The following is a 14,502-nucleotide window of genomic DNA, read 5'->3' on the forward strand; positions in this document are numbered from 1 at the left end:
ACCCGCACCTCACTCACACCCGCTCTTCACACAATTATATCCACACCTCACACAATTACACCCATACCTCATAATTACACCCACTCCTCACACAATTACATCCGCACCTCACACAATTACATCCGCACCTCACACAATCACACCCGCACCTCAATTACACAATCACACCCGCACCTCAAACAATTACACAATCACACCCGCACCTCACACAATTACTCACATCCGCTCCTCACACAATCACACCCGCACCTCACACACTCACATCCGCACCTCACACAATTACACCCGCACCTCACAATTAAACCCGCTCCTCACACAATTACACTCGCACCTCACACAATTGCTCACTCACATCAGACTCTCACACAACTCTCACACTACTCCTCACACAATTACACCCGCACCTCACACAATTACATCCGCTCCTCACACAATTACATCCGCACCTCACACAATCACACCCGCACCTCGCACAATTACATCCGCACCTCACACAATTACACCCGCACCTCACACAATTACTCACACCCGCATCTCACACACTCACATCCGCACCTCACACAATTACACCCGCACCTCACAATTACACTCGCATCTCACACACTCACATCCGCACCTCACACAATTACATCCGCACCTCACACAATCACACCCGCACCTCACACAATCACACCCGCACCTCGCACAATTACTCACATCCGCACCTCACACAGCTGCTCTCACACCCGCTCCTCAGTCTCACACTGCACCTCACACAATTACTACCACTCACACTCACATAATTGTTCACTCACATCTGCTCCTCACACAATTACACACACACCTCACACTCACACCCACACCTCACACAACTGCTCTCACATGCGTACCTCACACACCCGCTCCTCACATAATTACATCTGCTCCTCACACAACTGCTCTCACACCCGCTCACACAATTACATCTGCACCTCACACAATTGCTCACATGCGCACCTCAATTACACCCGCACCTCACACTACTCACACCCGCACCTCACACAATTACACCTGCTCCTCACACAACTCTCACACCCGCTCACACAATTACATCCGCACCTCACACAATTACTCACATGTGCACCTCAATTACACCCACACCTCACACAACTACTCACACCCGCACCTCACACAATTACACCTGCTCCTCACACAACTGCTCTCACACCCGCTCACACAATTACATCTGCACCTCACACAATTGCTCACATGCGCACCTCAATTACACCCGCATCTCACACAACTACTCACACCCGCACCTCACACAATTACACCTGCTCCTCACACAACTGCTCTCACACCCGCTCACACAATTACATCTGTACCTCACACAATTGCTCACATGCGCACCTCAATTACACCCGCACCTCACACAACTACTCACACCCGCACCTCACACAATTACACTCACACCTCACACAATTACACCTACAACTCACACAACACACACACCTCATACAATTACATCCACACCTCAAAATTACATCCAAACCTCACACAATTGCTCACACCCACTCCTCACACAATTACTCATACCCGCACCTCACTCTCACACCCGCTCTTCACACAATTATATCCACACCTCACACAATTACACCCATACCTCATAATTACACCCACTCCTCACACAATTACATCCGCACCTCACACAACTGCTCTCACACCTGCTCCTCAGTCTCACACTGCACCTCACACAATTACACCCACTCAATTACTCATACCTGCACCTCAGTCTCACACCCACTCCTCACACAATTACCACACCTCACTCATATCCACACTTCACACAATTACACACCCACACTTTACACAATTACACCCACTCCTCACACAATTACACCTGCACCTCAATTACACAAGCACCTCATACTACTCTCACACCCACTCTTCACAATTACTCTCACACCCGCATCTCACACAATTACATCTGCACCTCATACTCACACCCACTCAAGTATTTTCACACCCACACCTCACACACCTGCTCACTCACACCCGTACCTCAATTACTCACACCTGCACAATTACACCCACTCCTCACACAATTACACTCACCTCACACTCCTACCCACTTCTCACACAATTACTCACATCCCCACCTCACACAATTACACCTGCTCCTCACAATTACACCCGCGCCTTACACAATTACACACGCACTTCACAATTTCTCACCCACTCCTCACACTATTACACCCACACCTCAATTACCCTACTCACACCCGCACCTCACACAATTACTTTCACTCACACCCGGACCTCACACAATTACACCTCACACAATTACACACCTCACACAATTATTCATACCTGCTCACTCACACCCACACTTCACACAATTACACCCACACTTCACAGAATTACAGCCACTCCTCACACACTTATTCCCACCCACTTCACACACACACCTACATCTCATACACCCACTCCTCATACAATTACTCCTGCTCCTCAGTCACACCTGCACCTCACACACCCACTCACATCTGCACACTAGTAACCCAGTTACATATCTCACAAAACTCACATCCTCACACCTACCTCACACTATTCACTCCCTCACACCCACACCCATATCTGCATCTCACACTCACCCACACCATACCTGCACCTCACACTACTCACCCATACATCACACCTCACACTCATACCGTACTTCATAACACACTGACACGCAGCTCAGCTACTCACACCTGCACCTACTACTCACACCCACACTTCACAATACTCCCACCCATACCTCACTAGCACCCATGATTCACACCCACCTCACACCCATACATCACACAACTCACACCCAAAACACCCACACCTCACTACTCACACCTGCATCTCACTTTTCATACCTGACACACCTTACACTACTCACCCACACTACACTCACACCTGCACTGCACACTACTTACATCTACACTGTACACACCCACCTCACACACATCCCACTCACCTTACCAAACTCATACCTACATCCCACACACAACTCACACCCCACACACATCCCACACATCTCTCAGCCACCCACACCCCACACACCCACACACTTCATGCCTTACAGCCACCCACACCTCATTCACACCCACTTCACACCCCATTCACCCCCACACACCCACATCCCACGCTCACACCTGTTACCTCTCCCATACCACACATACTCCACACTCACCTCACTCATACATCCCACATTCACACCCTACACTAAGCTCAACGGAATCACACCCACCCACACTTACACTCTCAACACACCCCGGCCACACTCCACACTCACACAGTCATGCTGGCTGCCCTGTAGAGCCCTGAGGGCAAACCTGCCGAGCTGGTCCCTCTACCTCACCCCAGCCAGAGATTATCTTCCAGTTTTTCAACCTTTCATTTCTTGCAGCCTGGGAATGGGACAGAGAAACCAGGCTAGGATGCTGAGGCGCAGCCTGCACGGGGCTCTGGGGCCGACCTGGACACCACATCTGAAGGCAATCCTTGTCTTCCTGAGGAAGATGGAAACTGTTTTCTTCTAAACATTGGCTTGACTGCAGAATAAAGCTTCACATAAACTCAACCATTTTAAATCCAAACCACTGCCTTTCATCACATCCGCACCAGGGATTTCCCACAAATACAACAATGAACCACAAGCGCCAGGACACTCCAGCAGAAATGTAAGATGACGGGAGCCACGTGAACTTTGGATTTCCTAGTAGCCACCAATGAACCACAAGCGCCAGGACACTCCAGCAGAAATGTAAGATGACGGGAGCCACGTGAACTTTGGATTTCCTAGTAGCCACCAATGAACCACAAGCGCCAGGACACTCCAGCAGAAATGTAAGATGACGGGAGCCACGTGAACTTTGGATTTCCTAGTAGCCACCAATGAACCACAAGCGCCAGGACACTCCAGCAGAAATGTAAGATGACGGGAGCCACGTGAACTTTGGATTTCCTAGTAGCCACCAATGAACCACAAGCGCCAGGACACTCCAGCAGAAATGTAAGATGACGGGAGCCACGTGAACTTTGGATTTCCTAGGAGCCACCAATGAACCACAAGCGCTAGGACACTCCAGCAGAAATGTAAGATAACGGGAGCCACATGAACTTTGGATTTCCTAGGAGCCACCAATGAACCACAAGCGCCAGGACACTCCAGCAGAAATGTAAGATAACGGGAGCCACGTGAACTTTGGAATTTCCTAGTAGCCACCTTAACATGGATAAAAAGAAATGAGTGGACTTAGTTTTAGTATTCTATTAACATTACAAACACCATCCTTTCAACGTATACTCAATATAAATGTATTGCTGAGACATCATGGTCCTTCTTCAGACCAAGCTTCTGAAATCCCAAGCTTTGCATCTATGGCATGACCTGGTTGGCCCCAGCCACGTTTCAAGTGCTCGGTAGCCATGTGTGGCTTGTGGCAGCCACATTGGAAGGTGCCATCTTGTCACAGTGGTCTGAAGCTGGAGCTCTGACTCACATAGACACCCATGGAGTCCGCCTCTGATGAAGCCCCAGCACCATCTCTCAGCACTCCCCTCTGCAGCCGCCTGCAGCCTCCAGCCCCGGTCTGCTTTCTCTCATGATCAACTTGCTTTGCTGACTCTGAATTTCTCATCAGTGGAGTCACGGGGGCAGCCTCGTTGACTAGGTACGATGCCTCTGGGGTCCCGTAAGCTGCTGCAGGCGCCAACGCCCGTTCCTCATCTCTGCAGAGTAGCATTCCAGGGTGTCGGGTGCCTGTTTGCATGGCCATTCCCCTGATGACGGGCGCTTGGTGTTTCCCATTCTTTGGCAACTGTGACCATAAGAGGATGAGTCGTGGCGTTGCTTGCTCTCATATGTCTTGGGCAAATCCGCAGAAGGAGCATTGCTGGGTCACAGAGCTGGTGGATATTTGTCATTGTAGGAAACTGCCTGCCTGTTTCCCCAAATGGCTGTGTGATTCAGATTCCAACAGGCAGCACGTGGAGGCCCAGGGATGCCGGACGCCGCATCTGCTCCAGCACTGGCCTGTTCCCAGCAGGAGTGAAGGGCTGCCTGCTGCAGCTCTGCTTTGCATTCACCTGATGACCAGCAATACCAAACACCTTTCCACGCCTACCGCCCATCCCCATGCCTTGTTTTGTGACGTGCCTGTTCAAACCTTTTGCCCATGTTTTTAAGTGGGCCGCTTGTCTTTTTATTATTGAGTTACAGGAGCTCTCTCTATGCTTTGGATGCAGGCGGTTTGTCAGATATATGCGTTGTGAATATTTCCTCCCATTCTGTAGCTTGCCTTTTTATTTTCTTGCTGGGGCCTTTCAAAGAGCAGAAGTGTTTGTTTCGGTTTGAGGAAATGCACTGTTTTGAGCTTTTGGTATCTAGTCCATGACTGTGGCACCTAAGAAATCCTGCCTTCCCCTCCCCATCAAGGTTGTGAAAGTTTCTCCCCGCTCTCCTTCCAGAAGTTTGATCAGTTACGCGTCTAGGCTCAGGTCTATGACACTTGAACTAATCATGCCTGGTGTGAGGCTGGGGTCATGGTTTCAGTTCTTTCCCCATGAAGAGCCGGTTTTCTGACAAGGCTTCTGTCACCACTCCATGATATTTAGATTAGGGTTCAAATATGACAAAACAAGAATGGCACCAGACTCCATGAAAACAAACCTGTCCTCTCGCTGATCGGAGACCAAGCCTTCCCCTGCCAGCCTGAGTGTCCCCAGAGCCCCCTGTGACAAGGTACCCCCGGCCCCTGCCATTAAAGATAGGGCATGCTGGCCTTGTCCAGGCCAAGACACCCACCCTGACCACCCGGCTCACCTGGGGAGTTTCAGGAAAAGCGAGTCTCCCAGCCCCAGCCACTCTGTTTGTCACCCTTTCTCCCTGGAAGCCCCCATCTCCCATCTCTCAGCAGGTCCCCAGTGCCCTGAGGCTTCCCCAGGCCACGCCTTCTCCCGGGGCCTCCCCAGTGGCTGGTGCAGTCTTTCCCTGCACCTGCTGCTCCATCCTCTGCTCAGGTCCAAGCCACTGCCCAGCCTCTCTTCCTGCCAGCCTCGCCCCCTGTCCACTCACCACCCCCTCCCAGGTGAGCAGGCACTGGCCCCCACCTTCCTGCATGCTGCTGTGTCCGCCCTGTGGGGCTGCTCTGTGCTCACCACCTCCCCTGCCTCCCTCGGGCCACTGCTCTGCTCCTGTGGGGCTGCTCTGTGCTCACCGCCTCCCCTGCCCCCCTCGGGCCACTGCTCTGCTCCTGTGGGGCTGCTCTGTGCTCACCGCCTCCCCTGCCTCCCTCGGGCCACTGCTCTGCTCCTGTGGGGCTGCTCTGTGCTCACCGCCTCCCCTGCCTCCCTCGGGCCACTGCTCTGTTCCTGTGGGGCTGCTCTGTGCTCACCGCCTCCCCTGCCTCCCTCGGGCCACTGCTCTGCTCCTGTGGGGCTGCTCTGTGCTCACCACCTCCCCTGCCTCCCTCGGGCCACTGCTCTGCTCCTGTGGGGCTGCTCTGTGCTCACCGCCTCCCCTGCCTCCCTCGGGCCACTGCTCTGCTCCTGTGGGGCTGCTCTGTGCTCACCGCCTCCCCTGCCTCCCTCGGGCCACTGCTCTGCTCCTGTGGGGCTGCTCTGTGCTCACCGCCTCCCCTGCCTCCCTCACCCCACTGCTCTGCTCCTGTGGGGCTGCTCTGTGCTCACCGTCTCCCCTGTCTCCCTCGGGCCACTGCTCTGCTCCTGTGGGGCTGCTCTGTGCTCACCACCTCCCCTGCCTCCCTCGGGCCACTGCTCTGCTCCTGTGGGGCTGCTCTGTGCTCACCGCCTCCCCTGCCTCCCTCACCCCACTGCTCTGCTCCTGTGGGGCTGCTCTGTGCTCACCGCCTCCCCTGCCTCCCTCGGGCCACTGCTCTGCTCCTGTGGGGCTGCTCTGTGCTCACCACCTCCCCTGTCTCCCTCGGGCCACTGCTCTGCTCCTGTGGGGCTGCTCTGTGCTCACCGCCTCCCCTGCCTCCCTCGGGCCACTGCTCTGCTCCTGTGGGGCTGCTCTGTGCTCACCGCCTCCCCTGCCTCCCTCACCCCACTGCTCTGCTCCTGTGGGGCTGCTCTGTGCTCACCACCTCCCCTGTCTCCCTCACCCCACTACTCTGCTCCTGTGGGGCTGCTCTGTGCTCACCGCCTCCCCTGCCTCCCTCGGGCCACTGCTCTGCTCCTGCACCTGCTGTAGCTCCCAGACCCTGAGCTCCTCCTTAGAAAGGATTGCCCGTGTTTGCCCCACTCCGATCACTGTCTACCCATACCTCCCTGCCCATGGGGACCTAAGGTGGCCCTGCCCTGGCCTGGCAGGCTGTGCACTCCAGCTCTCCATCCTGCCCCAGGCCCCAGACCCACCCTGCCCCTGGCTGCTGGTCCTGAATTGTGATCCACATCCTTGTCCCTTGCTGCTTCTGCCCTGCAACTCCACACCCCGGCCCAGCCAGGGGACAACAGAGCTTCTCCACAACCAGCCATGGCAGTGGACTGGGTCTGGGGGTGAAGATCGGGGTCCCCCTGAAGCAGGATCTCAGGTGCTGGTGGCCAGTGATTCTCAGGAAGCCTCCTACTCTCTTGCGCCCCTGTGGCTCACTGCTGCCCCATGCTGCCTTCCACGGATGCCAGTCTCACTCCTCCTTGTGAGTTTTTGTGTCCCTGGTCGAGTTACCCAAATCCCGGCGGTGTATCTGCCCCGAGTGCATCTTACACGCCCCTGGCAGGCACAGAGACCAGGGGAGCAGAGGGTGTGGGCCGCCTCCATTGGCAATGCCTTCGGGCTGTCAGGGTAGCTGATGGCCTCCATGGAAACCAGGGGGCTTGTGTCTGGGGTGTGGGAGGGTTTCACTACAGATAGCTGTCCATTTTGAGGCTCGAGAATAGCTAATTTTTCTTCCCAGTGAAATTACTGATTATATTTTGATTTTTAAAAATTCTCTTAAGGGATTTTTTTCTAGAAATGAAATGAACCTTGAGAGCACAGAAAACTACATTTCAAAGCCATCCTCCATTGCCCTTGCTACTGTTTAAAGCATGCAACCTCGCCACTGCTCCCACGAGGCCTCTGAACTCGCCTCCGAAGCCCGGTGTTTGCACGGCATGTCGGCCTCCTCCAGTCCTCAGATGAACGGGGCTTTTGTGGTCTCTGTCAACTGCGTGGGCTCTGGCAGGGGTTCCTACTGTAAAATAATAGGAGTGCCACAGGGCCTTCCTGACTAGCCTAAGAATCAATGAAACGCCAGGTGCAGACGCTGTCAGAGCACTGAGGATTCAGACGAGAGTTCCAGTTTAAGTGGCTCTTATTGTGGCTGAAAAACGGCACAACATTCCCAAGAATAACGACAGGCACCAGCCCGGGGACCACCACTTGGTCCCTCTGGAGGGGGCACACCCCATGAGGATGGCTGCCTCCAGAGTGTACCCAGACCACGTCGCCCACATCTGAGTGCCACTGTGCCTGGGGTTTCAATTCCTCGCCCTCCCTCCCTGCCCAGTAGGTGAACAACTGGGTCCATGCAAATCCCCCAGTGATCTCATGGTCCTCTGGGCCCTGTGAGGAGGCTGGGGTGCTCCCCACACCCACACTTACCCGTACCAGTAGCGAGGGTCGCTGGAAAGGCAGTGGTTCAGGTTCCGGTGCGCCAGTGCCTTCTTTTTATTGAGGACAAACTCTTGTAGCTTCATCTTCACTTCTGTGCTGGCCACGGCACCTGGTGTGGGAGAAAGCACAGCAGGAGGGTGAAGTGCAGCTCTGGCCCACGGCAGCAATGCAGGGCAGCGGGCACGGGGGGACGGCAGGGACTGCTATGCTCCTTCAGGATGCTGCGCCCTGTGAGCGAAGCTTCCTCAAAGAGCCACCAAGGCCAGGAGGAGTTTCCATACCAGGTCTTCTTCCCGTCAAGATTTTACATAATTGCTTTCCATTTAAAATGCAGATTTAATCATCCAAAAGACTGATTGTTAGCTAACATAAAACCCACTTCTGAAGGCACTTTAATATTCCGACAGAAAAGAACACTCTGAATTAGGCACTGGCAGCTCGGTGGTTGCACTCCTGCTGCGGCAAAGCAGAGTCTGAGAGAGAAGGTTTTGTGCAGATGGTAGCATCGTGCAGGGGCAAGGACAGTCCCCCAAGCAGCGTGCTTCCACCCGTGCTGACGGGCCGGCCGGCTCTGCTTCCAGCAGCATCGAAGGGCAGCGCCTGTCCTCTCCAGCCTGGTAGCTCAGGCTTGGGCAGTCACTGCACCTAGTGGGACTGAATTAGAAACTGTGGTTTTCTTCCGTGGCGGTGATTATTTTTCAAAGCCTCATTAAAGGGAACTGGCGAAGAAGGCCTGCGAGCACTGAGCGGCTTGCCTCAGATCCATCTAGCTGTGCCTTACACAGCTTCCTCGTACTGAGTAATACTCAGGGTGTCTGTAATGGTGAAAACACACCTTGAGGTGATGAAGCATGGTTGACAAAACCACTTCCTGACCGGGAGGCAGGTGTGCTTGTTAGAAACCACACTGCAGCGAACATTTGTGAGTGGGTAATGCTGAGCGCCTTTAGAATGACTTGCTTACGACAGATCTGCAAGACTACATCTAACACTCTTAATCTTCCAACCTCGACACATCTTGCTAAATTGCTGTCAAGGCTCACGCCTGTAATCCCAGCACTTTGACAGGTGGAAGAGGGCAGATCGCTTGACCCCAGGGGTTCGAGACCAGCTTGGACAACATGGCGAAAACCTGTCTCTACTAAAAATACACAAATTAGCTGAGTGTGGTAGCATGTGCCTGTAGTCCCAGCTACTTAGGAGACTGGGGTGGGACAATCACCTGAGCCTGGGAAGTCCAGGCCACAGCGAGCCAAGACTGCACCACTGCATTTCACCCGAGGCAATGCGAGTGAGACCCTGCCTCAAAAGAAAAAAAACAAAAGCAAAGTGTCTCTACACACTGAGCCCCCGAACCACCCATCCACCTGCACCAGGGTCAGCTGCCCCTCCTGCTGCCCCTCAGATCACCACTTCCCAAAGCCACAAAGCCAGCGTCACTGTGACGCATCCCTGAGCGCTGCTGGACACGTGCTGATTTTCTGTCTTTCGAGGTATTTCGTGTCCTTGGCTCATTTTTTCTTAGGAATCTTTCTGTGATGTGCACAGTGGTGTGGATCTGTGTGTGTGCGCTTCATGGCTTTATCCACTGGAGTTACGTGGGTTTCCTACAATAATGGCTGTAGGGAGAGCCCAGTATATGCCAGCCCCGGCTGGGTGAAACCCCACGTTACAGCTATAAATAGGCATTCTCATCCCCCAGCTGTAGATGGAGAACACAGAGGTGGCCAGGTGCACCTCAGGTGAGGTCAGCCCAGTTACCAGGTCTTACTGATGCCCTGGTTCACAACTTTTGGCTGTTGTGTATGTGTGTGCATGTCTGTGCGTGTGCCGGCACGTCTCTGCATGTGTGTGCGTACCTGTGTGCATGTGTGCACGTGAGCGCACGCAAACATCTACTCTGCCTCTTGTTTCCTTGTACAATTTGTAAAAAGTTCAAATCCTTGATTTTATGACTCTAGTTTGGATTTTCCTTTGCGAATTTCCCCCTTTCCTTGGAACTTCGCAATTGTTCTGCCTTTCGACAGTTTAAGAAACAGTGACTTCAACTCTGTCCTTGGCTCTGGTGCTCGGTTTTCATGCAGTGACTTGTTTGCTGATATGTTTCATGACTCACTCTCGTGGCTCAGAAATGGATTTTAGCATAGAAGGTGCTATGGATATTCTGATAAACTGCTAATCAACTATTAACATCACTAGGAAAAATCTTTTCCTTGCCACCTTCATCTCATACCCAGTCTCTGCTGCCACGCACAAGTGGAGTGTTGTTAGTGATATGTACCCTGAGCTCCCACAGCAGAGCCCCACTCCTGCTACATCAAGGTGGAACTTCAGTGTCTGGCCAAGGGTCTGCCAGCACCGAGAGCCTTGGAAACAGGGTCCCCCCAGGCCGTGGTGGGGCCTGCACTAGACTAGCCGGCAAACACAAAGATGTTAGCTACACTACCACCAGCACGAATCCGGCAGGCCCACTGGAGGCATCCGGCTTTAGGCCTGGGGCTCTCCTGGGCTGAGAAAATGACGTCACTGCTCGAGCAGAGCTGTGCCCGTGATGGCCCCCAGTGCATGCTGCTGGAAATGGTCTCATCTCCCGGGTTGTGACTGCAGTGAGCACTGCCCCAGGTAGGCCGGTGGTGGGGTACAGAAGGGATCCGGGTGCCGAGCGTTACACTTGAACATGATTGGAAGCACCTGTAGCCTAACTGTCTGCCTGTCTGTAAGGGGACTTGTGAGAATATCACACGTTTATGGAAACCACTGGCTTCTACCATTCCCAGGCATGGGATCGCTGGGATTCCTAAAAGATTATCAGCAACAGGCTGCTAACTTTGAAAAAACAGACCCAGACATAAACCAGTTAACCTTGTAAACATACAAGCTGCCTCCAGAGCCAGGAAAAAAAGGAAAGCCCAGGTGGTGGGGAAGATAAGTGAGCAGAGAACACAGATGACCAGTTTCAAACAGAGAAGGCAAATCTGCCATTGAGGAATCGGCTTAGCTTTGCTGACGAAGGAAGTGAAATGGTAACGCAGACTTTCTGCCTTGACACTGCTAACGTTTTTTTGGTTCTATCCACGCTGCTGACAGTGCAGGGAAGTGGTCAAATCGCACAATGATGCTGGTGACAGTGACAACGAGAACCCAGATGGCCAGCTGGAGGGGATGGCCCTGCAGGTCCCTCTACCAGCCGTCCTTGAGTGGATACAGCAGAGCAGGGCAGGAAGCAGGTTCTCAGTGTGTGGGACCAGGACGCTCTCAACACTTTCCAGCGGACCCTAAGTCAGTGCAGTCAGCCTTAGTTCCTCAAAACACCAGTTCTCAGAGCACAGGGACAGCTATTATTGTAGACCCACTGGCCTGCCACCAGGGAGGGCACGCACTCCAGAAACAGAGCCATCAGACCTGCCTTTGTGACTTAGTTCCTCAAAACACCAGTTCTCAGAGCACAGGGACAGCTATTACTGTAGACCCACTGGCCTGCCACCAGGGAGGGCACGCACTCCAGAAACAGAGCCATCAGACCTGCCTTTGTGACTTAGTTCCTCAAAACACCAGTTCTCAGAGCACAGGGACAGCTATTACTGTAGACCCACTGGCCTGCCACCAGGGAGGGCACGCACTCCAGAAACAGAGCCATCAGACCTGCCTTTGTGACCCACACCCTGCTTCTGCAACACCACTCAGTGGCAAAGGGTGACCTAGCCACAGCCTGACTTCCTCCACGCAGGGGTGGGTGTTGCATATGATGAACTGACACCCCAAGCAGGGCAGGTGGCATTACTGGGGTTGATGCCCCACCCACGCCAAGCACAGGCCTGGCCAGCAGGAAACATGAGGAACGTAAGTCATGATTTATGATCTTTCTGATCACCAAAGAATCTTCTTTCAGACCTTACTAGGAGAGTATTCCAAATGAGGGCCAAGCCTGACCCCGCCCTGCCTGACCCCTCCCTACCTGACCCCTCCCTACCTGACCCCTCCCTGTCTGACCCCGCCCTGCCTGACCCCTCCCTACCTGACCCCTCCCTGTCTGACCCCGCCCTGCCTGACCCCTCCCTACCTGACCCCTCCCTGTCTGACCCCGCCCTGTCTGACCCCTCCCTACCTGACCCCTCCCTACCTGACCCCTCCCTGTCTGACCCCTCCCTACCTGACCCCTCCCTGTCTGACCCCACCGTGCCTGACCCCTCCCTACCTGACCCCGCCCTGTCTGACCCCACCGTGCCTGACCCCTCCCTGTCTGACCCCGCCCTGCCTGACCCCTCCCTACCTGACCCCTCCCTGTCTGACCCCGCCCTGCCTGACCCCACCCTGCCTGACCCCTCCCTGTCTGACCCCACCCTGCCTGACCCTTCCCTGCCTGACCCCGCCCTGCCTGACCCCGCCCTGTCTGACCCCTCCCTGTCTGTCTGACCCCACCCTGCCTGACCCCTCCCTGCCTGACCCCGCCCTGCCTGACCCCGCCCTGTCTGACCCCTCCCTGTCTGACCCTGCCCCATCTAACCCCGCCCTGCCTGACCCCTCCCTGCCTGACCCCACCCTGCCTGACCCCGCCTTGTCTGACCCCTCCCTGTCTGACCCTGCCCCATCTAACCCCGCCCTGCTTGACCCCACCCTGTTTCTGCCCTTCCAGTCACACAGGCTCATCTGTTGGCAGGTTTCTCACCTAAAGTTCTAGAATGAAAAAGCCCATTCCATAAATGGATAGCAGATCTCCCTAAGTTTTACTTTGACTTTTTTTTTAAATTCACATTGGGTATCACTCATCCCCTGGATGGAGGTTTCTATGGAGGCTCTATGAGGTGCCAGCCGATTCTGGCCAACAGAGACGAGGAGGTGGAGAAAAGAGGCCATGTTCTTCCCATACCAGTGGGCCGAGAGTGTGCCTGGGATCTAAGGAAGAGAGTGAGCAACAGCTGAGCGGGGCAGAGAGAGGAGGACAGCAGCTCTGGGTGGGGCCGGCGGGTGGGGAGGGACCGCTGTGTTCCTGGAGGGTGCTGGCCTGGACCTGGCAAGTCCAGAAGATGGAGCTGTCTGTCGCAGGTTTTGCTTGGCTTTTGCCTGAGAGTGCTCCTTTTTCTCCCACCCCATTGCCTCTGAGGAAGGTGCAGCGTCACAGAAGGGACAGCTAATGACTTTCAGCATCAGGTGTTCAACCTTTAAACAGCCTTTTGTATCATTTTTGCACAAAGCAAAGGACTTGCTCAGTGACTGTGCTCCGTTCCCCGCGGGGCTGCACGTGTGAGCCATGGTGGGAGAGCGCAGCTGCATTCACGCCAGGCTGCTCCGCACCCTCCGAGTTTCTGTGAAGAGGTGTGTGTCTTAGATTCCCAGCCGTTAATCTAAATCAAAGCCTAGTTGATTAAAGACAGTGTATTCTTGCTAAGCATGATGAAAACTGCCACCAATTCTAAGAATTCACCTTTCGGTCAAATGCATCACATTACTTGGTATCAATAAATAAAAGTGCAGAATTATTTAAAATTAAAGGTAATGTAAATGTTTACAAGTGTAATGGTATTTATTAAACACTCAATAAGAAATTCACTTTAAGAAAAAGCCCGGGAGAATAAACAGATGCTGGGCGCTGTGCTTTCAAATGCTCAGACGCTGGAGATCCTCCTGTCCCTGCGCCGGCCCACCCGAGCTCCTCCAGCGCAACAAGAGGCTCCTTCATGGGAGAAGACGCGGCCCCTGGGCCCCGCTTACATAAGAGCCCCCGAGAGGCGTCCACCGCGGGGGCCTGCCGGCCCTGCGTCCTCACCACAAGACCACACTCTGAGGGCTGCAGAGCCGACACAAGCTTGCCAAGTCCCCAACTGTACAGTTTATTATTAATAATAAAACCTGACCACCCAAATCCACAGTGAAAACCACCGTGACTGCTGCCTGTG

The 14,502-nt window shown here is 54.1% G+C and overlaps 1 protein-coding gene across 12 annotated transcripts in view; it reads right to left on the minus strand.

The window, feature by feature from the left end:
- HDAC4 (histone deacetylase 4) overlaps nucleotides 1-14,502 on the minus strand; it is a 372,535-nt gene that overhangs the window by 109,501 nt on the left and 248,532 nt on the right. For all 12 annotated transcript variants that reach the window (XM_078328916.1, XM_035306239.3, XM_078328922.1 and 9 more), the window contains one exon: nucleotides 8,597-8,717. In XM_078328916.1, the coding sequence (XP_078185042.1) occupies nucleotides 8,597-8,717 (121 nt within the window). The remainder of the gene's footprint in view (nucleotides 1-8,596; nucleotides 8,718-14,502) is intronic.

Source organism: Callithrix jacchus, chromosome 6 (assembly GCF_049354715.1).
Source record: "Callithrix jacchus isolate 240 chromosome 6, calJac240_pri, whole genome shotgun sequence".
In the NCBI taxonomy this organism is placed as follows: Eukaryota; Metazoa; Chordata; class Mammalia; order Primates; family Cebidae; genus Callithrix; species Callithrix jacchus.